This window comes from Temnothorax curvispinosus, unplaced genomic scaffold, assembly GCF_003070985.1.
Source record: "Temnothorax curvispinosus isolate PA1 unplaced genomic scaffold, ASM307098v1 QBEX01013028.1, whole genome shotgun sequence".
Classification (NCBI taxonomy): Eukaryota; Metazoa; Arthropoda; class Insecta; order Hymenoptera; family Formicidae; genus Temnothorax; species Temnothorax curvispinosus.
In genome coordinates, this window is record NW_020222808.1 from 201,628 (window position 1) to 223,072 (window position 21,445).

At 37.4% G+C, this 21,445-nt stretch overlaps 3 protein-coding genes across 5 annotated transcripts in view; 2 read left to right on the forward strand and 1 right to left on the reverse strand.

Annotated features, from left to right (window-relative positions):
* Nucleotides 1-13,396, forward strand: part of LOC112463105 (POU domain, class 2, transcription factor 2-like) — a 128,286-nt gene extending 114,890 nt beyond the window's left edge. The window contains exons 5-10 of one of the 2 annotated variants that reach the window (XM_025029295.1): nucleotides 2,566-2,702; nucleotides 4,402-4,740; nucleotides 7,329-7,391; nucleotides 7,678-7,967; nucleotides 8,239-8,535; nucleotides 8,677-13,396. In XM_025029295.1, coding sequence (XP_024885063.1) covers nucleotides 2,566-2,702; nucleotides 4,402-4,740; nucleotides 7,329-7,391; nucleotides 7,678-7,967; nucleotides 8,239-8,535; nucleotides 8,677-8,914 — 1,364 coding nt within the window. In that variant the 3' untranslated portion in view covers nucleotides 8,915-13,396. The remainder of the gene's footprint in view (nucleotides 1-2,565; nucleotides 2,703-4,401; nucleotides 4,741-7,328; nucleotides 7,392-7,677; nucleotides 7,968-8,238; nucleotides 8,536-8,676) is intronic. The other variant, XM_025029297.1, reaches the window with a different exon arrangement.
* A 1,941-nt stretch (nucleotides 13,397-15,337) lies between these two features.
* On the forward strand, nucleotides 15,338-17,330 carry LOC112463103 (KRR1 small subunit processome component homolog). Its single transcript, XM_025029293.1, has one exon. The coding sequence runs from the start codon at nucleotides 15,447-15,449 to the stop codon at nucleotides 16,464-16,466; it is 1,020 nt and encodes a 339-aa protein (XP_024885061.1). The 5' UTR covers nucleotides 15,338-15,446; the 3' UTR covers nucleotides 16,467-17,330.
* Nucleotides 17,218-21,445, reverse strand: part of LOC112463101 (polypeptide N-acetylgalactosaminyltransferase 2) — a 189,042-nt gene continuing 184,814 nt past the window's right edge. For both annotated transcript variants that reach the window (XM_025029292.1, XM_025029291.1), the window contains exon 10: nucleotides 17,218-21,320. In XM_025029292.1, the coding sequence (XP_024885060.1) occupies nucleotides 21,051-21,320 (270 nt within the window). In that variant the 3' untranslated portion in view covers nucleotides 17,218-21,050. The remainder of the gene's footprint in view (nucleotides 21,321-21,445) is intronic.

Genomic DNA, 21,445 nt, shown 5'->3' on the forward strand with positions numbered 1-21,445 from the left:
CCATAATTCATTTCAACTTTCTAAAAGTAGGGTTATGTCGGGCGCAGCGTTAGTTGTTCGCTAGCAGTGAAGTAGCACAGTCGTAAAGCGGGCGTGGGGTCGATATCGACCCCAGTCGTGACTTGCCGTTTGAGTTTCGTCACGGTAAGCTAATTTTATTTTTTCGCTAGAATCAATATATATCATGTATTATTACGTAATCTGAGCATAAATAGTCATAAATATTATTTAAGACGAAATATCACACAATTTAGTCGGTAAAAATCCCGTTGCCTAAGAAGATTGACATTTCGCAGAAAATGGCTGGGCGATATAATGTTTCATTTTTTTCATATTTTTTACTATTTTGTATCAAATAAAAATGAAATAATACTTAAAATACAATTTTTTATGGTTTTTTCATCGACTTTTTCCGTATTTCAACTTTGCGAATTTCTTCATCTTTATAGTCCCAAATAAATATACTTTTTGAACAGAACATAGCGATGACAATTTTTTTCTAATAGTCTAATGTGTCCTCTTTAAAACCCCGTTTGAAATTTTAAAATCGGTTGATTACAAAAAAAGATACAAATTTTTGTTTAAAAAAAGAGGTTTTTGCTGATTTTCTGCGTTTTTCAGTCTTTAAATGGATTTTTCACTAACTAAACTTGAGTAAAATTAAATTTACCGTATACCATTCTCTTCGTTATTAAAAAACGAAGAAATTCATGTAGGTTTAAAGGCCCTTTATTTCTGTAGGACCGGTTTTACGATCAAATAAAGCGTGGGGTCGATATTGCCCCCAGTCATGGATTAGAAGGTCAAAAAAATGTATCATGGATTCTAGGGTTAAGAGGTCTACAAAGAAGCGTGTAGATAATATTGTTAGAACGACGGTGAAGATGTTAAGATCCGTAATATAATTGATAAATAAAATTTATTAAGTTTATCAATATAAACATAATTGCACATTTACAAATTGTACAAACGTAAATATAATTTTTATATTCATGTTTGATACAAAATAACGTATGCATTATTTATATAATATATATAAATACTATAAATAACAAACTACGTTACCTGTTAGACATTATATAAATTGAAAAATGTTTATAAAAGATTTTTAGCTTTTTTCCAATAATTCGACAATGTGTATGAAGATTTCCTTTCCAATATATTTGCACATAACTTATTTAAACTATATTTACATCAAATGTATTTAAAACAACTTGCACAATTTTGTTGCGATCAATTTATGTGCAAAAAGTGCGTATGAAAGACGAAATCTTAAGGTTCGTTGACTCCGATAACGTACATGCAGTCTTATTGCTGCGACAGCGGCCCCGAGCGCGACATACGTTGAGTGCTATAAATCCCCCTTCAAAATAGTGTATCGGCGTATCGAAATAATTATTAAAAATCGCGCGAGCCAATCGCAGCGCGCAAGTCCGTGTTCTCCGAATCAGCGAATCGGTTCCGTGCCATTATCCAACGACCCCGGCGCGAGCGAGACGAAGGAGGCTCTCGGTAAAGGGGTGGCGAGGGAGAGAGTAGTCATAAGATACGATGATGGATGCTCGCGCGAAGGGTTGCTGCTATCGGGTAGGGAGAGAGAGAGGGCACGCCGAAAGGGCAAAAGGGTTCTCCTCGACCAATCGGCCTGACGTAACCGATGCGCCCGACCAATCCTCGGGCCCAGCAGGGCCATGTATAGTGGTGGGGAAGGTTCGTGCGCCCTTAGGGGCACAGTTTCGTTGCGTCATTCTGACACTCGCTCTGTATCAGTTCGTCGACTAAGACCGGCGCTGCAGGACTCGGGACTATCTCCGGCAAACTCGTTTCTTCGGAACCGCTGTTTTGATAGGCCCTCGGACTCGCGGGGATTAATTGAGATAATTATTCGCATAAATATTCATGAGGTGTTAATGAGCGATAATTAAACTTAAACGGCTTAAATTCTCGCAAGCTTAACTATTTTCGCATTCGATCGCTATAGTTGATATCGCGCGCAGAAAGGTGAAACGTCGCGTTTTTTCTCGGAGTGCACAGCTTTTTCCGTCTCATGTCTTGCGAAGCGCGATGGGATCGCGCCGATCGATAGATCGACGTGGGATCGCCGAGCGCGATCCTTTTTACATTCGCGTGAGAAATCGATCACCGTGCTGGACCACGAGAAGCGTCCCAATGTAGGGACGACGAACGGAACAGACGAAGCTATGATGGTCTTCCTGGAAGAATCCAGGATGATCTTCGCGGACATGCGTCTTCATGCCACCAGCACGCCTACCAGCACCCCCACGCGATACCATCATCATCAGAAGTATAGAGCGCAGAATAACAACGATTGTACGGCAACTGCGAAATTCTTTTCTGATAAACTTGATAATAAGTTTGATACGAAGTCTAAAAATATGTATTTTAAACTTATATCTCTGAGAGTTTTACAGCTTTCAATGTTACGTTGCGTCTTGAGTTTGTATAATAAACGCAAAGATGTCATAGATTTGACTTTGAAGATTTATCAAGCATAAAAAATTTAGATCGAACAGACATTTAAATCGAGGTTTTTTTTTGTTGCAGATGCAGATTTGCACGGCGACGTTGATGGTCCTGAACTTAGCGGAGATGATAGGAGTATTGCAAGTGACATCCAAGATGTCACCGAGCCACATCTTGATAATGACTCCATGGACTCGGACAGGGAAGCTCTTAATCTGGTAAATAAATTTTGATCTCGTATCTGTTTTGACTTATTCCTTTCATCTATATTTACGATTATAATTCTTCTTTCTGATTGATATTGAAGTTGAATCATTTTATTAACAATCTTATGCGAATTTCTCTTATACCTGTGTAATTTTATTTAATTTTATAAATTGTGTAAAATAATATACACTGTTCAATACTTTGTAATTTGCGATTAGAAGACAAATAGATATTGATCGAATCTTTGTCGCGTATCACCAGCGTTTAATAATTATCGGGAGGCGCATGGAGAGTGCTGAAAAGAGGCGCGGCTTTTACAATTAGTGCCGCGAGCAAAATATACGAGTATAATTCAAATAATTTGCACGGCATCTTGCGTGCACGAAGCTACAGATGCTTGTTGTATAATACGCGCGAAATTAGTTGCTCTTCTTGGTCTTCGTGTGTCAACGATTCTATTAACATCGACGATATAATATAATGTTCTCGAAATTAATAACGAAAGGCAAACATTTTTACAGTCTTAACAATAGATTATTATTATCGCCATTGAAAAATATAGAAACAACGTGTTGCTTCTTCAGCTCGTTATTTAATTTGACATAAAAACGTTATAAATACAAAGTTTATCAGATATCTTTTTAAATAAAATAATCTGTATATAGAAATAAAAGGATTGTACTAAATATTTCTCTTATAAATAAAAATATTGTGTTAAATACATAAAAATCAAATAAATAATTAAATTATTGTTTATTTATTTTTAATCGTTCTTGGAAACAGTATCTATATATAATGTTTTTATGGGAATCTTTTTTAATTAATTAATCTTGTTTTTGTTTGTGTTGTTATTATTAATAATTAAATGTGTCTTCGTACTTAACTCGTCAATAACGTTTACAAAAGACGATTTTCTTCAATAACTTAACTTCAATGGTATTTTCTCTACTTATTTTGACGAAAGCGTGCTTTGTCATGTCATCCATTGTTATCTGTTGCCTGTGTGCGTTGCTTAAATGTATCAACAACGTTACCAATCCCATTTGCGAGCGTAATATCCCAGCGTGCTTTCTTTCGAGAGGAATGGTTCAGGAACGCGGCGCGACCGTGTCTTCGATTTTTTTCGTACTACAGGACGCTCTTGACGGGCGTAAAAAGCGCTCGCGATCAATATTTGACAAATAAATAAAGGAAGCCACTAGCGAGATGAACGACAAGAAGGGACGACGGTAGGGAGAGTAGGTTTTATAAAACACAAAAGCGCAGGATGGACCGTAGTGACCAATATCCTGACCTGGCCGAGTGTAAACACGGCTTTGTTCGACGGGCGAATTTACTCTGTAATATTAGGGAGGGTGGCCCGCCTCGCCTCGCGCGCGGCCCGGCTGATTCTTCGTGTTCCCGGTCCCACGTTACAGCGTGAAATGTCGTAGCCCGCATTTCGAGGGAATCAAAGATTGTCACTTGATAGTATCAAACGATAAACTATTCAGTCGTAGGAAACGCTAAAAGTTTTTATAGCGCTTTTACTGATCGTAGTGACGGCTCGTGATATTAACTCTTATAATTAGAAGACATCTTCTTGAGCAGATAAATATAAATCTCGAAATATATACTGCCGATTATATATTTATCACAATTTTTAAATAAATTTGAGCTTGATTTGTTAATAAAAATCAATTATGTAATGTAAATTCAACGTTACTTCAGGTCACGGATGTCTCGCAACGCAACAGCAGCAGCGGCACCAGCGGCAGCGCGTCCTCGCCGAGTTCCGGCATCAGCAGCCAGCTCACGGGCAGTCACCAGCAGCAACACACGTCCGGCCAACAAAACAATAGCAATTCGCAGGCCGCGCTGGCGACCGCTCAATTGCTCAGCCAGCAATTGCTGATGCACGGTGCATTAGGGACCCAGGATATCCAAGCGATCGCCTCGACGCTGCAGCAACATCAACTGCAATCACTACAGCAGCAGCTACAGCAATTCGCCATGTTTCAGGCCAATCCGGCGGCGGGACAGATTCCGCCGTTCTTCCTACAAAATCAGGTGGGTGCACGGGTAATCAACAATGTTTCACTGTGAGCTAAGATCGGGGTCCATTAAAAATAATATTTACGAGATCCATGTTCCGTCGATGACTATCTGCCGAATTACTTATCTATTTAAATCACAAATTGCATTCCGTGCCGTTGCGATTCCGTCGGAGGGATCGAAGCCGATCGAAGCCCGCAATGTTCGGCCGTACTATCTGATCAGGGCGCAGATCAGGCGAGAGCGAACGTCTTATTCTTCGCGTACAGCGTCTTCGCGATTCGACGTCAAGATAGCCGTCTGGCAACGGCACAAAGGAAATCGGATGCTACCTTCTCGTTTAGGCTTGCCCTCGTCGATGCAAATGCGCGCGCGAACAGCGCCAACTTGCAACCGCATCACGGCTGAATTTCGCGCTCCATTACGTCGCATTAAAGTCTTTTCAAAGAAGTAGTCATCGAAATGATCTCGACAAAATATTCTCCGATAAAAGTTGCCTGTTTATTTTAGTCTTATTATGCATTCTTATATTGTTTCGCGTCGATGACGGGAAAAAGTGAGATGCAATGTAATTTATCGCAAAAATAATAAGCTAAAAAAATCTTGGTTGTTAATTCGGTTGCGCAAAAATGAAAAAAGTTATCACTAAAAAAATCCGAATTTTAAAACACATCTGATTATAATCATAATAATATAGCAATACAGAAAACGCGTATAAAACGGATAATAATTGAAGACATCCCCCGGAAAAAGGAGAGGCGTACAAAGAGATTTCCTGATTTTCCTCGATAAATATCACGTTTCGAGCATGGTTTAAAACCCGCGCTTGACGATCGCCGAAAAAAGAAGCGACATATTTATCAGTCGTCTCTCGCAGCACGCATTCCTCCGATGAAAGAAGCGTTCCACGATTTTCTCACTATTTGTTCGTCGGATCTCTCTCGGATCGGCAGAAGGTGGAGGAATCGATCCACGATATCCGGGGATACGTTGAAAAACGATCCCGCTTCCTGGATGCGCTCCCTCTCCCCCTCCTTCGGCCCTTCTCGCGAGCGATCTGAATGGACCGGGCTTTGCATTTACGAATAAAAAAAAAACTGTCTATAGAATCCGTCACGACGTGCGCGTGCAACTATAGTCTCCGGGAAAAATCAACAAAACGACTTCGAGCTTTAGCACGCTTAATGGGCAGCCGTGCTCCGCCGTGTGTATTATACATTTATTGTGCATGCACACGTACACGCGTGTATTTGCGCGTTATAGGGCCCTAGATATCCCCCGTCTCTCTATCGGAAGGTACCGCGCGATGCCACAAGGTGGGCTTATAGGGCCCTTCGGCACCTTGCCCCGGGGTGCCTTTTGTTACCTCACACGTGGCCAGGATGTTTCCTCTTTTCAACGCGCTCCTTCTTCTTCTAAGGGAGGATCGTCCTCATCTGTTCGTCTTTCTTTTTTTTTTCGCGCGGAGCATTAAGACAGGCACACGACCTTCTTCACTCGGGAAATCGCTTTGCCGAGTACAACCTGACCCTTTCAACCCCTTCGCGGGCGGTTACGCGTGTGCGCCACGTGAGGACTTTTGTGTGGCTTATCTGCCGCAACAGAGGTTTAATTTCTTCATTCAGAGATCACTCTTCGTGAATCCTTTACGTCTTGATTTTAATCACTGTAAAATTGTGAAATATTTTAATACAGAGTGAAAAATTTTAATATGGAATAATACCACTATTTTTAAAGGAATTTTTTGAGTAAATTGTGCAATCGGAAAAATGAAATTTACACTATAGATACACACATACGCAAGTCACAAAATACCTTTATACGTTTATATTTATTGACTAAGTTTCATAAATGTTAAAAATTAATGTACGCACTGATTTGTTCATCAATTATTTCTTTCTTACTACTTTTTCATACAGGAAAATGCTTGTGTTATTAAGCATTTCTGTAAATATTATTAAATCGTTGTTCTGTTTCTTAAATACCATCAGATTAGTTCTGCTTGAAGTTAAACAGAGTGTCTCTAAATTGTAGACGTTAACCTGTCGCGGTTGATCCCGCACGTGGCTCAACTCGAGGCGTTTCCGTAGGGTGTCTTCGCGGCCACAAAGCGCATAAACTAGCTGCTCGTATGCCGGCGACACGCGACCAACCCCGAACCCTTTCCCGACCGGGAACACCGTGCCCGTGACGCGAACCCTTCATCCTCATAATCGAGCATCGTGGCTAAGGAATAGATGAAAATAATCGATCGGACAGATTTACAACCCTTGGAATTATACTTTTCGTACCTGTACGCGCACGAGCTCGACACGTGTCGCGCGTTCCCTAAAAATACCGAGACATTTATCTTCGAGATTGACGGATGCAAAATTACATATAAGTGAATGTGCATAAATTGTATTTTTGAATCATATTATGCTCGTTTATAAAGATTTTACATGTAAGATTGTAGAGGAATGATAAATCAATTATAAAACTGAGTTCCGTTTTGAAAACGCGTTTTAAAAACACCGCAAAAAAACGAATTTCTATTACAAATAGAGATAAAGCGCAGATGACCATTATGTTGATTTTCACCAATGGTCGTCAACGTCTTGCAGGGGCTGTTGCAGAGCGGTGGCTACCCGACAAGACCGAGTCATCCGCGCTCACAGTCCATGCAGGTACGATTTAGGACAGAGTTGTATCCAGATATTAGCGATTGCGAAATTTATTTCCGAATGGAAGCATGCATGAAAATTGTTTTGTAATAATTTCAGATAAAATTTCTTTCAAAGTGATAAAAGTATATTATATCCAAGACATGTCTAAACGTCTCGATACAACTTTAATTTGCATGTTTAAGAATCTTTATTGCGGTCGATTGTGATTATTTTATATAATTATCTTAATCCTGTGTGTGTTTTCGAACAATTTGTAATTTATTTAAGAAAAAATGAAAATTATTAGGTGCAAGCGGCAGCGCAATTACTACAGAAACAGCAGGCTCTTCAGAGTAGCGGCAATTTAGTTGGACGAAATTTGGCGCAGAGATCATCACCACCACCTAGCACACCACCAGCAGTAAAACCGACAAGATTAGAACCTTCACCGGAGGAAACAACGGACCTCGAAGAGCTAGAACAATTCGCCAAAACGTTCAAACAAAGACGGATCAAGCTTGGTTTTACTCAAGGCGACGTCGGACTCGCTATGGGCAAACTTTATGGCAACGATTTTTCCCAAACCACGATTTCCAGGTAAATATATTCTTTGTTTGAATTGTGATAAAGTAAGTATAATTCTCAGGTAGCGCAACCGTTGTAAAAATGTTTGGAAGACGTCTTGATATTATTCTGAATTTTTTATTTATTTTCTTTTATGGACTTTTAAGCTTATACATTGCTTGAATCTTTTTTCTATAATAAAAATGAGATAAGACAAAAAAAAGTTTATTTACATTATTTATAATTTAATCAAATAACAGCTACTGGCTTTAAGTTAAACAAAATCGATGATTCTGCATTCCAGGTTCGAGGCACTGAATCTTTCCTTCAAAAACATGTGCAAACTGAAACCGCTGTTACAAAAGTGGCTCGAGGATGCCGATAATTCATTGAACAATCCTAACTCTCTGTCGAATCCACTTACGACACCGGAAGCGATTGGCAGGCGGCGGAAGAAGAGAACGTCGATAGAGACCAGCGTGAGAGTGGCCCTCGAAAAAGCTTTTATTCAAAACCCAAAGCCCACGTCCGAGGAGATAACCATACTGGCAGATAGCCTTGCGATGGAGAAAGAAGTGGTTCGTGTGTGGTTTTGTAACAGGTAGATATTAAAACGTTAAGATATACATATAATTATGGAAAAAATTATATTTTTTCCCCTTTTTTATTTATCATAACGATAGATTGAGGATTTTGTATCAAAATTTTTGTTCTCTTTAAGCAAAATATAATTGTGTTTCAGGAGGCAAAAAGAAAAAAGGATCAATCCACCAACGGCTGCGATGGGCAGTCCAACCATGGCGTCGCCTGCACCTTCGGTGTTCGCTTCCCTCGCCAATTCCATTTCTGGTAGTCCTCTAGCGCTTACGACGCATTCCTCCAATGCGGGCCACTCGCATCCTCATCCAGCGTCCATACCTCTCGCTTTAGTAACTTCGTCAGGCAATTATCATCCACTAAACAACAAGTCCCACGAGTGACACCAGCAAGTGACCCATCAAGGGGACACTCTCTATCATCAGCATCATCAGCAATCGCACCAACAACAGCAGCACCATCATCAGCAACAAGCACGACGCTTGTGCAATCTACCGGAATTCTATCATTAGCCGATGATTTGATTTTTTTTGACGCTATTAACCAAGGTAACATTCGGAGTACATTGGATCTCGATGATCTACAAACGAACTTTTATATTCTTTATTTATCAGCATTGAGTTAATTTATCCATTCTTGATTTCCCCTTCAATTTCCAGTTTATATTTTAATATTTTGACTGTGAAAAGAAAATCAAGAATAGACAAGTTAACTCGTTGCATCTAGCAACCAGCATCATTGATGATGCTATCAAATGGAATTCGATAGTAGCGTGTAAGAAATAAGGAATTCACGAAGAGATCACAAAGAGAATCCAAAAGAAGACAGTCGACTAATCAATTTTATAGATAACTAATTGACGAGTGATTGAACGAGAAAGTGTAAATGAAATGATATATTATGAATGTGACAAATCTAAATCCATGTTGATCATTAAATCATCCGCAGTTGTTATAAACATTTAAAGGGTATACGAAGACACGCTGCGTATTATAGCATGAATATTAATGTGCACTTTTAAGTATACGGAGAACTAATAACTAATTCGGTTGAATGCATTAGCGTGCACTAGTGCATATTAAAGACTGTTGTATAAAAATTAATTAAAGACATTAAGCATAGTACATACATAAACGGTTAAATGTTCAGCATAAGTTGTTACATATTTTTTAGTATGTCGTATGTTGCACATTTCATCAATTGAATGCGTTTATGTTTATTACGCTTACGCATCGAAAAAAATAATATATAACATACTTTTTAATTTGTAATAGTGCAAATTAATATATCCAACTGCGCACAAATTCGTTATAAGATTCTTTTATCTGTATATGAGGCAATTGTGAGAGATTATTATTAATATTAGGACAATTTTTTTAAACGGACTAGTTTTAATGCTATGTAATGTTATATGCTTCAAAGAGCGTATAAGATGAAACATGTTGAAATATATCGGTTTTCTTTCTCATTTGGAAACCATTCAATGATAAACAAAAATTACATTTATCCGCAAACAGAACGGACTGACTTTAATGCTTATAGATCATACGTTGGCAATAATAGGAAAAGTTTGACGATTCTTAATTGCAACGTGATTGGTGTTTATAAAAATATGTCAAATTGTGTTTTACACATTTATATGAATATTTATATAAACATATTTATATGAACATTCTTTCTCATAAATACCGAATGTATAATTTTATATAATATTTACAGGATTATTTCTGATATATTTCAATTACGTTTCAAAAGGTGATAAATTGATGACTTTCAATTATCGGCTGTTCTTTTTTTTTTTTGCTATATTTGCTCGCATTAATTTACGGAAATTAGTCATCGCGAGAAAATGCTTATGACTTATTATATTTAACGGGTTCATTAATCAATTTGATTATCGATACCGAAAATTATTATCAACGAACGAGTTATCGATTACTGTAACTTCATTAAAAGCTATTCATTGACATAGATGTCTAAACGATTCAGAGCGCAATAAATCATGTAGAAAAATTACTTTACTCGTTTTTTTTCTTTTCTTGTTAATAATTTTTTATTTATTCGATGGCGCCTTTGCTTCCCCGTGACAAACTGAGTTGTGGCGTCTCAATGATAAAATAGCGAGATCCGACAATACAATTGTACATATATAAATATATATACGTAGGCGTGTCTGTCATCGTATCGTACATATCTGTGTCACAGGGCTGTATATATTATACGATTTAAGGCCACCGAATATTACCGAGGATGCGACGCAAGATATGTTCGCGTGCGGTACCGATCTTCCGCGCGTGTAGCAATGTTGAGTACTTGCATCCTTGATGAAAAGATTTTCGACAGTCATGAGCGGTTAATTAGCGGTAGCTAGTAATACTGTAGATAACGCGGTACCTAGGTAATACGTAATGTATATATGATCACATACATTAAGTGGCGAGTTATATATAAGCGTGCGTGCACTCGTACATCGAGATGAACGCAGTGGAGATTCGGACGTTTCCGAGATTTTATGTTGTATTTTTTTCGTTGAAATACACAGCAGGATACGTCACATATTTTTTAATGCGAGTGTTTTAATATATTTTAATATATATATATTTTTTTGTACATACTCCCTTTCGGTATATATTAGATAGAACTTTTCGCACTCCGCTGTGACTCTCGATTTGCGCTCGCTACGATCGATCCGTTTCCCGCGAACACTTTCGGTGATTAATTAAGGGCTATGATTTTAGATTATAGGCCAGGAAACGTGATATACCAACCACATTACTTATTCCTAAAACTCATGCGTGTGTATAGATTCCATTATTCACGTGAAGAACTTGCGTAAAAATGTATACATATAAATATATATATACGGTGATCTTATTGTAATATCATGTAAGTTATCGACTGTGCATCATAGTATATACAAAATCTTTACGTGCATCTGCGTATACCATATGCATATATACATATACATAAATGTATAAACGGACGTTGTATATAGTAGGATCTAATAGGAGATCGCGGATATATAATTAAGAACTTAGCGACGTGTACTATTATCATCATCATTATCACCATGTCATCATTATTATCATATTATTGCGATCACGATGTAGTCACAATACACATGCTACTGTTGTTAATGTCGCTTGTCGTGTAAATTACCATGCGACTTTGTATCTGACAGTGTTTTACTTTTCTATAACTGTATGTAATTACACGAGGGAAGCGCGTGTATGCTGTCATCACATGATTCCATCATTTTGCACGTTGCCACCGTACTGTTGCGTTGCGCTACAAAATAATTCGAAACGTAACAACGGTATTTTGATAAGGCAAACTTTAAAATACATAGTTTCCTTCTAAATTGTTATTTCGACAAGCTCGATCACGGAAGGTTAATACAAACGCGTTAGAAAATTCCTTTACAACGTTGAGTTGAGTCGAACTGTTAGATCACGCACGAGCAACATCCGACAGCCCTCCTTTCGTCTCATTTCATACTTCATCTCATTTCTATCCTTAAACCTGAACTCCCAGAGTCGTGGACCAAGCTGTAGCGAAAACACATTGTCGACAAAAACACGTGCACGGACAGGGGCGAATTATACTAAGATAAAAGGAGAAACGCGAATAAAAAAAAGAGTTCCTAAGGCCGCACATCCGTTGGCAGGTGCGCGGACGACGATGAGTGAAAAGAGGACAGGGAGGTAGAGAATACGATAGCTCAGAAAGAAATTGGAGAGAGGAGACAGTTAAGCAAAAAGAGAATCATAAAGGCGGGGAGAAGGTTATCGATTTTTTATTTTCGTCAACAGTTTATAGACAATTAATACGATAATGACATAGAGAATACGATCCCCCACTCCTCTCCTCGCTACGGCATCATCGTCGGCTGATTACTCGTTCGATATGTTGTAATGCGTTTGATAGGCATAATGCGCAAAATGGATAGACATTTTATTGTATTAGTTACATCCATCAATAATTATTATTAGTTATTATTATTTCATTATATTTTAACTTTTATTATTTGAGAATAAAAGTGCTAGAGAGCTTTCAGTTACAGCGGCATTTTCTTTTTGTTTGATTTTCTGTAGTTCCTCACTCCCCCATTCCTTTCAAGTTACAATTTTAGTTCGTATTCCTGTAGAAAGAAAATTATATTGAGAGATATTATGGATTACACGTTTGATGGCAAATTTATATATCTCAGTTTTGAGAATTGTTCCTTTTTTTATTGTTACAATTGTGATGTCGCGTTAGAGAAATGTATTTTTCTCCTACCGTCCTGTCATTTTCATCTGTGTGTGTATATATTATATCTGTATATACAATCTAGTAGTGAATAAATAATACTCGATTCACCATATATACGTGCGTTAGAGCCAATTTATGATTAGACGGGATAAGAAGCAGGATTAAAAATACAGGACATGTGATGAAGCAAATTCTTGATTCTAAATTAATATTCAAACATTTTCGACAATGTCAACAATCATAAAATTATAAATATGTAAATGGGTGGAATTTATTTCGTCAGTTTGTGAATTATCCAAACAACATAATACTAAATTAACTCTATACAGAGTAATTTTTTACGAAGTACACACATTCAGTTTAGACCAAAAATGATACGATGTCTTGCTTTTTATTTCCATCTGCGTCATAATTGGCTTAAGGTGATTCTAGATGTTCAGTAATTAGGAGAAAACGAAGCTACAAAGCTCTGGGTATACCAATTAGTCGACTACTTGTAGAAGAATTTATACTTTCGACGCAAGACGCGCGATTGGACACTTTAAATTATGACCGTAACTGATGCCAAATTTCGAAAATTTGAACTAAAACATTAATCTTAAGAAACATAAAAAAAAAGTACTTTTAAGCCCGATGTCCACGATGCAAGAACTGTGTCCAAGTTTCGGTTTAAGCCAATGAAACTGCTACTTTTCTGTAAGAGCTGCAAGTTGATTGGGTTAAACCGAAACTTGGACACAGTTCTTGCATCGTGGACACCGGGCTTTAATCTTTCTTTAATAATTATACAATCAACTATATTGTGTGTAAAGTCCCAGAAAACAAGCTAACGTTATTTATTGTTATTTTGACAAAAAGTAACATCAAAAAGATGACAAGTAACATCAGTTTGTTACTTGGGGTATTTAATTATACCAAAATGTTTGTACTTTGATCAAAGATTAATCAAAAATTTCGTTTGTTAAATTGGATAGTAGAAAATCATGGATTGTCTGAATTTTTGGCATCTTGCGTTTTAATTTGGAGTACCCAATTTCTTGACGTCTTCGTGGAAAATTATAGGATTACCATAGGTTTTATTAACGTTCGATGTGTAATACGTTATCACGAGGCGCATAACATAATCGTGTAAGGGTAATACGCGAAGAGCACGGTATGACAGTTCTTAAAACGTCGCGACGATCGGAAACCCCCGTTCAAACGAGAACGATAAATCGTTTAACTATTTTGTACTAAGAATTATCGAGCGATCATGAACGACGGTGTCGCGATTCGCGAATTTTTTCCGTCGGCGGACTGTAATAATTAGACAAATTTCCTGCTAATGCGTGTGTCTGCAGCTGTCGCCTCGCATCTTTTGATGACAGGGCGATTTTTGTGGGATTGAAAGGGAAAGAGAGAAAGGTAGAGCGTACGAGAGGGAGAAAGTGAGTAAGTGAGAATGTTGAATGGTGTATAAATAAAATCATATCAATCATAAATAGTTCGTGTTATCTAGATATACTACGATTATTACAATTATTATTTATCACAGTATGATTAGTAAAGGATATTGTAATTGTATAATAAACTGGGTCATAGATAATCCTAGCTGTTCCGATACTTTCTATGTGACTTGAATGCGTGGAAAAAATTGGCTATATTTTTAATCCTATATTATATTTTATTGAATTGATTTTTTAGTTTCATGAATTATAGCAAAAATTACTTAAAGAAAATGCTATTTGGTTTAAGGGTAAGTAATAACGTTGCGTGGACGAAATAAAAGTAAGCTGCTTTATGAAATGCAGAGTGGCGTACGTAAAACCAACCCTAAACGTAAATACAGTTACAAAAAGTGTTTGGGGCCATAATTCATATGCGCCACTCACTCTTAATCTAAAATATGAAGAGTATTCTAAAATAAAAAATTATGAAATAAGTTACGTTTTAGCGATAAAAGTGGATAAAAATACCATCACACACATTTACCTTAGTGAAAAAATTTCTCATATTTTTTCCAGAAATTTTGTAAGAATTGACTTATAAAAAATTCTGGAAAAAAAAAATAAAGTTTCTCGGATATACTTTCAAAAATAATTAAATGAGAAAATTTATGACAATTAAAGTTGCACAGATTTTCTAGCTTATACTTATTCAGATTTCTATAAAGTCGTGTTGGAAGAATCTGAAATAATATTATTATTTTGTCTGAGTTTTTCTAAAAAGATGATTCAATTTGTTATAAATTTATTTAAAAATTTGAAAAATTCTGAGCATTCTGAGAAAGTCTAAAAATTTTTATAGAAATTCTAATTAATAATATGAACAATTCTGAGACATTTTTCCACCAGAGTATTAATTACTATTGTCGTCAACATGACAACTGATGATATAATGATGAACAGAAGTTAATAAAACATTTCATTGACTGATTGATAGTAATTTAAATCTACTTTGACAAAAGATGGTACTGTATCATTTGTTGATATTAGGTAGGAACGGAATACGGACCCAAGCTTCTCTTTGCTTCCAAGTTCCAGGTTCAGATCAACGATGGCGCTGAAGATCATTTTCCTTCCGGAAGTTTGAAATTCCTGCAACATAACCTATATTCACCTGCGAGGCCGAACGCGTACACGTTTATCATACATTGGACTTATCATTCTGAATCGCACGAGAATGGGTGGCTCGAAGAAAAGCGCGAAGGCACAGAAAACCGGGCCGGTCGACAATGCGTGGTCGTTGAAGATACCAGAATTTAAAGAAGAAGATAATCCACATCGCCTGCTTGAGGAGAGCTCGTTTGCTACTATGTTCCCGAAGTATCGCGAGCATTATTTGAAGGAACATTGGCCGCTAGTTCAGAAAGCGCTGGCCGAGCATCACGTCAAGGCCGAGATGGATCTCATGGAGGGAAGCATGACGGTGAAGACTACCCGAAAGACTTGGGACCCGTACATCATCATCAAAGCACGCGACATGATCAAGCTCATGGCTCGTTCGGTTCCGTTTGAGCAAGCGGTGAGAGTTCTCCAGGATGACATTACCGCGGACGTCATAAAGATATCCTCTTTTGTCAGGAACAAGGATAAGTTTGTCAAGCGGAGGCAGAGGCTCATTGGACCAAACGGGTGTAATTTGAAATCCATCGAGCTGCTCACCAACTGTTACGTCGTAGTTCAGGGCCAAACTGTATCGGCACTGGGACCTTACAGAGGTGTGCAACAGGTGAGAAAACTGGTGGTGGATACCATGAAAAATATTCATCCAGTTTACAGCCTCAAGACCTTGATGCTTAAACGAGAACTCGCCAAGAATCCAAATTTAAAGAACGAGAACTGGGAACGGTATCTTCCCAAGTATAGCAGCAAGAACATAAGTAAGCGCAAAGAACCGAAGAAGAAGAAGGAGAAGAAACCGTACACTCCGTTCCCGCCACCTCAGCAAGAGAGCAAGCTCGACAAGGCAATGGCATCTGGTGAATACTTCCTGAAGGAGGAGCAAAAGAGGGCGAAGAGAAAGAGGGAACAGGAAGCGAGACACGAGGAGGCAACCAAGAAGAGGCAGGAGCGTAGGGCGCAGGCATTCGTACCACCTGAGGAGAAACCTGTTGAAAGTGAGACTACGAAGACTGACGTGGACATTGCTGAAATAAAAAGGAAAGTTCGACAAGGGTTGAAAAAGCGTAAAACGGAATAATGTATACGGGACATTTTTTAAATCAATAATGTGTAAAGAGATGTAAAAAGTTAGGTTTTGTTACACAAATATAAATTGACGGATATATCCCGTTACTTTTATTAAAAAAACTCATTTTTATATAATTACTGTTATCGCATTCTTAACATATGTATATATAATTATTTTACATTTGCAAAATATAGAGCAGAGGAAATTTCAGATCAACATTTTGAAGACAAATATACCTAAAATACGCATTTTTCGATATTTTTTCCTTACTAAATATTTCACAGAATATTTCGGATATTTTGAATTACATGAAAGGGAGGATTTTAAAAGAATGTTTAAAAAACTGACCGGTGTCTTCATCTCTCTTTAAGTTTCTACTTTCAATTCTGCTTATTTTTTAACAGGATATTTTATTCCAAGTATATAACATCTTCAATATACACCTTGCGCGATTCGGCGCAAACGCCATTTCAAATCTTACGGCAAAATTATTGTAATTTGAAAGTAGCGGATGCCGAACTGACGCTGGGGATTATTTCTCGTTATCCAAAATTGCTCTTGTCGGACAAAATATTCGCATTAACGCATCGTATTTATATATGACAAGGATGTAAATGTTCGTTCAATGTACAGCGCGCTCTTATCCTATCTGCACCACAATTTCGCTTCTCGAGTATAAATTTTCATATTACTGGACACACGAATATTAACATTGATTGGTTACTCGCTATATATATACTTAAGATTAAAAAGTCAAGAGTCGCTTTAGTATCTTACATTTTTTATTGATCTTGGAAGTACGCGACGTTCGTTAAGTTATATTATTATGTATATTATGTATATATGCCGTGAATATATATTTATTTACAGATACGAAGTACGATTGTGTGTGGCAATCCCCTTTTCTTTTAACGGGAAATGCATGGAAGCGATATATATATGTATTCACGCTGATAGCAGTGATAGCGAAAGAAGCTATTCGGAAGAATTAGGACGGGAAGGATATATATATAATCAATGAAATATACATAATTATTTACAACAGCGATCGTGTGAAACACAAGTTCGGTATTAAGGGACCCTGCGCGGCTACATTTTCGTGTAGATGTATCCACAAGTTTGAGATATCCCGTTATTTCATTTAAAGTTTCGTCAACCAACCTAAATTAAATTTGTTTCTCAACAACAACAAAAAACGATGCTGTATCAACAGTCACGAGTTTGGAAGCGCAATTTTGTTTATCAGTTAATGCCGAAAGAACTTTAATCTCCCCTAATTATCAGATTTAATCGTCCAGATATTTAATATTAAAAGTTAAGTATTCCGTTAATTAAGCTTGAAATTATTTCTCCGCCGGGCGAAGTTCGCCCTTAAAATTATCCGGGAACAAAGTTCCTACGTGCGCCGCTGAGCCTTGGTACGGCGAAATCCTTTAATTCCAATGTTAACTAACTCCGTAATTATACCTCCTTTTCAATCTCTCGCGCTAAAGGAAAGTTGACTCAGTCGGAATCCTTCAAAGAATCTGCAGCCGAAGGGAAGCGCGATAATGATACGCGTAGGGATACCCCGTGTACATATTTACCATCTACGTATATATCGCTGTGGCAGCCGGTGCTCTGATTAAAGGAAAACACTCTAAAAACAACGCTCTTTTCGCAACGGTAATAAAACTCGGACATTTTCTTGATATTTTGATTTTCAGAAGCAATTCGAGATTATTCGTAATATCGCATTCGTTTAATTAGGGCACGGCCAATTTCATCGATCGCGTATATATTATATCTACATTAAATTGTTATCGTTCTACGTATACAATATCGATATCAAAAGAATTTTTCTTAACGGATAATTACTACAGCAGCTGGCGTGGATGTAATATGGATGCCCGTGCGTATCATACAAAAGTTTATACGATATTATATTATACGTATATTATTCATCTCACTTCGCGGTATTTATAGTCCCAGCGCGAAGAGACGGCAGTAAGACATTATCATCGGAAAGTATAAGTGTACAAAAGATCGCGTCTGCTAATATGTATTGCTATATTTAGCTGCGTTAGCTATCTTGATTTTCACTTAACACGTTGTAGGCGAGTAATGAATCCACACGGCGCTGCCGTTTTATTTTCGATTTGGTTTGACGCTCTTGAGAATTCTTATTTTCACATAATTTAGTTTTTACGGAAATCGAACTTCTTATATATATATATATATATAATGGCCATTATTAAAATAAGCGTTACAACGTTCTAACGGGAAAAGCTAAAAAGAAATTGAAAAACTTGAGAGAAGTAATACTTGTTTTCGAAAAGTAGAAATGCAAATTTTTTGGAATGTTATTACCAAGCTACAATATGTTAAGTATGCTCATACACCCTGCGCTTTTCGTTTATTCGCACAACCAAGTAAGTATACAATTAGTTACAAAAATAAATTTCTTTTCTGCAAATCGTAGTGCATGCTTTTGAAGGGAACGCATATTGTTCTCCGCGATTTGTTCTTTGATTGGAGAGAAAAATGTCCGCGGATCTGGATGCGCCGCATATACTAAGACCAGATAAAAAGAATACGCATTGTACGAATCTAGTATGATTTTGGGCCCGGTAAAAATAGCGATTTCAGAGTCGCTGATAAGCTTCTTGCGTCTATATTTCAGTATACAAAGTGCAGAGCGTCTTTCAAATTTCCTAAAATGATGTGGAAATTATACATACTTCATTGAAAATTGAATATTTAAATTACGTGATGTACACTCTACCGGCAAGAATGCCTGGACATAATACATATTATACATGTGCATATATGTCATATACATATCAAAATGTCCGGGCATTTCTGCCGGTCAGTGTACATTGTGATAACATAATATAATTATAAAAGATTCTGCGTACGTTCTTATCTCGAATAAACAGCGAAAAGCTTCTCCGCAGTTGTTTGCATAAAAGCGTAATCTCAAAATGGTATTTGTGATAAAACTATCGATTACTTTAAACAAATAGTGCCAAGTGTAAAAGCTTTGGCGTATTTATTTAAAAAAATCACACGTAAATAAATACATAAAAAAAGATAAGTTGCCCGTCGCAATTGGACACTCAAGCACGTACGTTACCCGTTTTAAAAAATGACTCGATATCGCCTTCATTAAATATTTTTTTATGGATTTACTAGAAACATACGTAAATAAACGCATCGTCAGCTAAGGTTACGCCGTAAAACCGATTAACTGCCATAATTATAATTCCCGGACTTCTAATCAATTTCTTCGTTTTGTCAACTTTTTAATTGCACAAAAAAAGAAAAAGAATAATTCAACTTTGTATTATTTCTTTATCAATCTGTTAGCAATGATTAAGTTTGATTAGTTATGTTCCATTAAAAGCATTATTACCGCATAGATTTGGTTTCAATCTGACTCTTCAATTTCCAATGTCAGTTTAAATTCATATAAATTGAATTTTATATAAATTTTATTAATGAAAGTTTCAAAAAAAATTCTGTATAAGTGTTTATGGTTATATCTTGTATATGTATAATTTTGAGACAACATTGTGAATTGAAGAGTTAGTCGCTCGCATGCAACATATTTTATAAAACTTCTTTAAATCCTTTAAATAATACATCTCTCGGAGGAATAAGTCTGGTAATTATAAAGTACATGGATATTTCGTCGCAATTATTTCTTTGTTAATACACAACCTCAATTTTTCAATAACATCATAAACCTCGAAAACTAGAGATTTTCGTGCCCTATGGATTTCTTTGAAGCTAAAAGTAGTAATTAAGTATTAAGTGTTAAGAATGGCTTTCAACAATATGATTTTTACTTGTTTGAATCAATTGCATCATCAGTTGTATGAAGTATCGCTATTTGTGGATTCGATATTTTGAAATATAATCAGCGTGCATAATCAGATCGCAGTACTAAATCAGTATACAACTTCCACTTGCATCGCTGGCTCATACACACGCTTCTATAATTTTTATATATTTTATTATAAATAATTTTACACTTATCACATCGATTGCGAGATGTCAACCCATCAGGTTAATCTTTTGTCATTGTAAAAGTAGGATGATCTAGTGCCTAAGAAAACGATCGGAAGTAATGGAATTCTTAAGGATATAGAAACTGAAGTTTGTTTGATTCAGAGTCACAAACGCTAAGCAGTCTTAAAACATTTTTCACTTTCTTTTGCGATATTATTCCGTTTTAGTGTGAGATGCGTGTAACACTTTTCGTAATATCATTAGAGAGAATTCATTAGATTTCTTTTAACCAGATATATCATCATCCGATTCTTTATAAGACAGGCTACATCGGGAACTCGCGAACTCGCAAGTCAGCGTAGTACAAAATGAGGTTCTTCATCGATATCGTGATAGGAGATCGTGAAGAGCCACGGTCACGAAGATAACGTCGGTCCACGCTCGAATCGATCGATCCGGTCGCGCGTAGACAGCCAGTCCCTAATTAAGTAACGCACCTCTGACGCGATCGGCCTTGTTATACGGTGATCACGTCGTGGCGCGTAGCGATAAGAAAGAGTCATCCGCGGGTGAATGGCGTGTTCACCGCAACCATATCAGCTAGTGATTGTGGTTGTAGAGATGCCACCTCTGCGTCTCCGCACTCGAGTCGCACTTCTCCGCCGTGATGCCGCGCTGCGCGTGATATCGCGAGTCCACGCACACGGGGATTCTGGTGTGCCGTATCAGGCCACCCTCCAAGTGCCGCCACTTCTGATTCTCGCTGCCGTCGCAGATCTGCATCAGCAGCGTAGTACCTTTGGCGTATACTGGCAGGGTCAGGCAAAGATCGTGATGCTTGATCAGGCCGTCCTTCGTGAGGCCCCATTCCTGCAAAACGTATTTGGTCTTGTAAAATTCCCAGACAATTACGTAATTCCTCATTTACTCTGCTTTAACCCTTAACGTGTACATGTGGGTCTATGGCGTCCGAGCCAAAGCGATATCTGTTCGTA

Bases quoted from the DNA above. Each gene is read 5' to 3' on its own strand.
- LOC112463103 (XM_025029293.1), top strand. From the start codon at position 15,447: ATGGGTGGCTCGAAGAAAAGCGCGAAGGCACAGAAAACCGGGCCGGTC.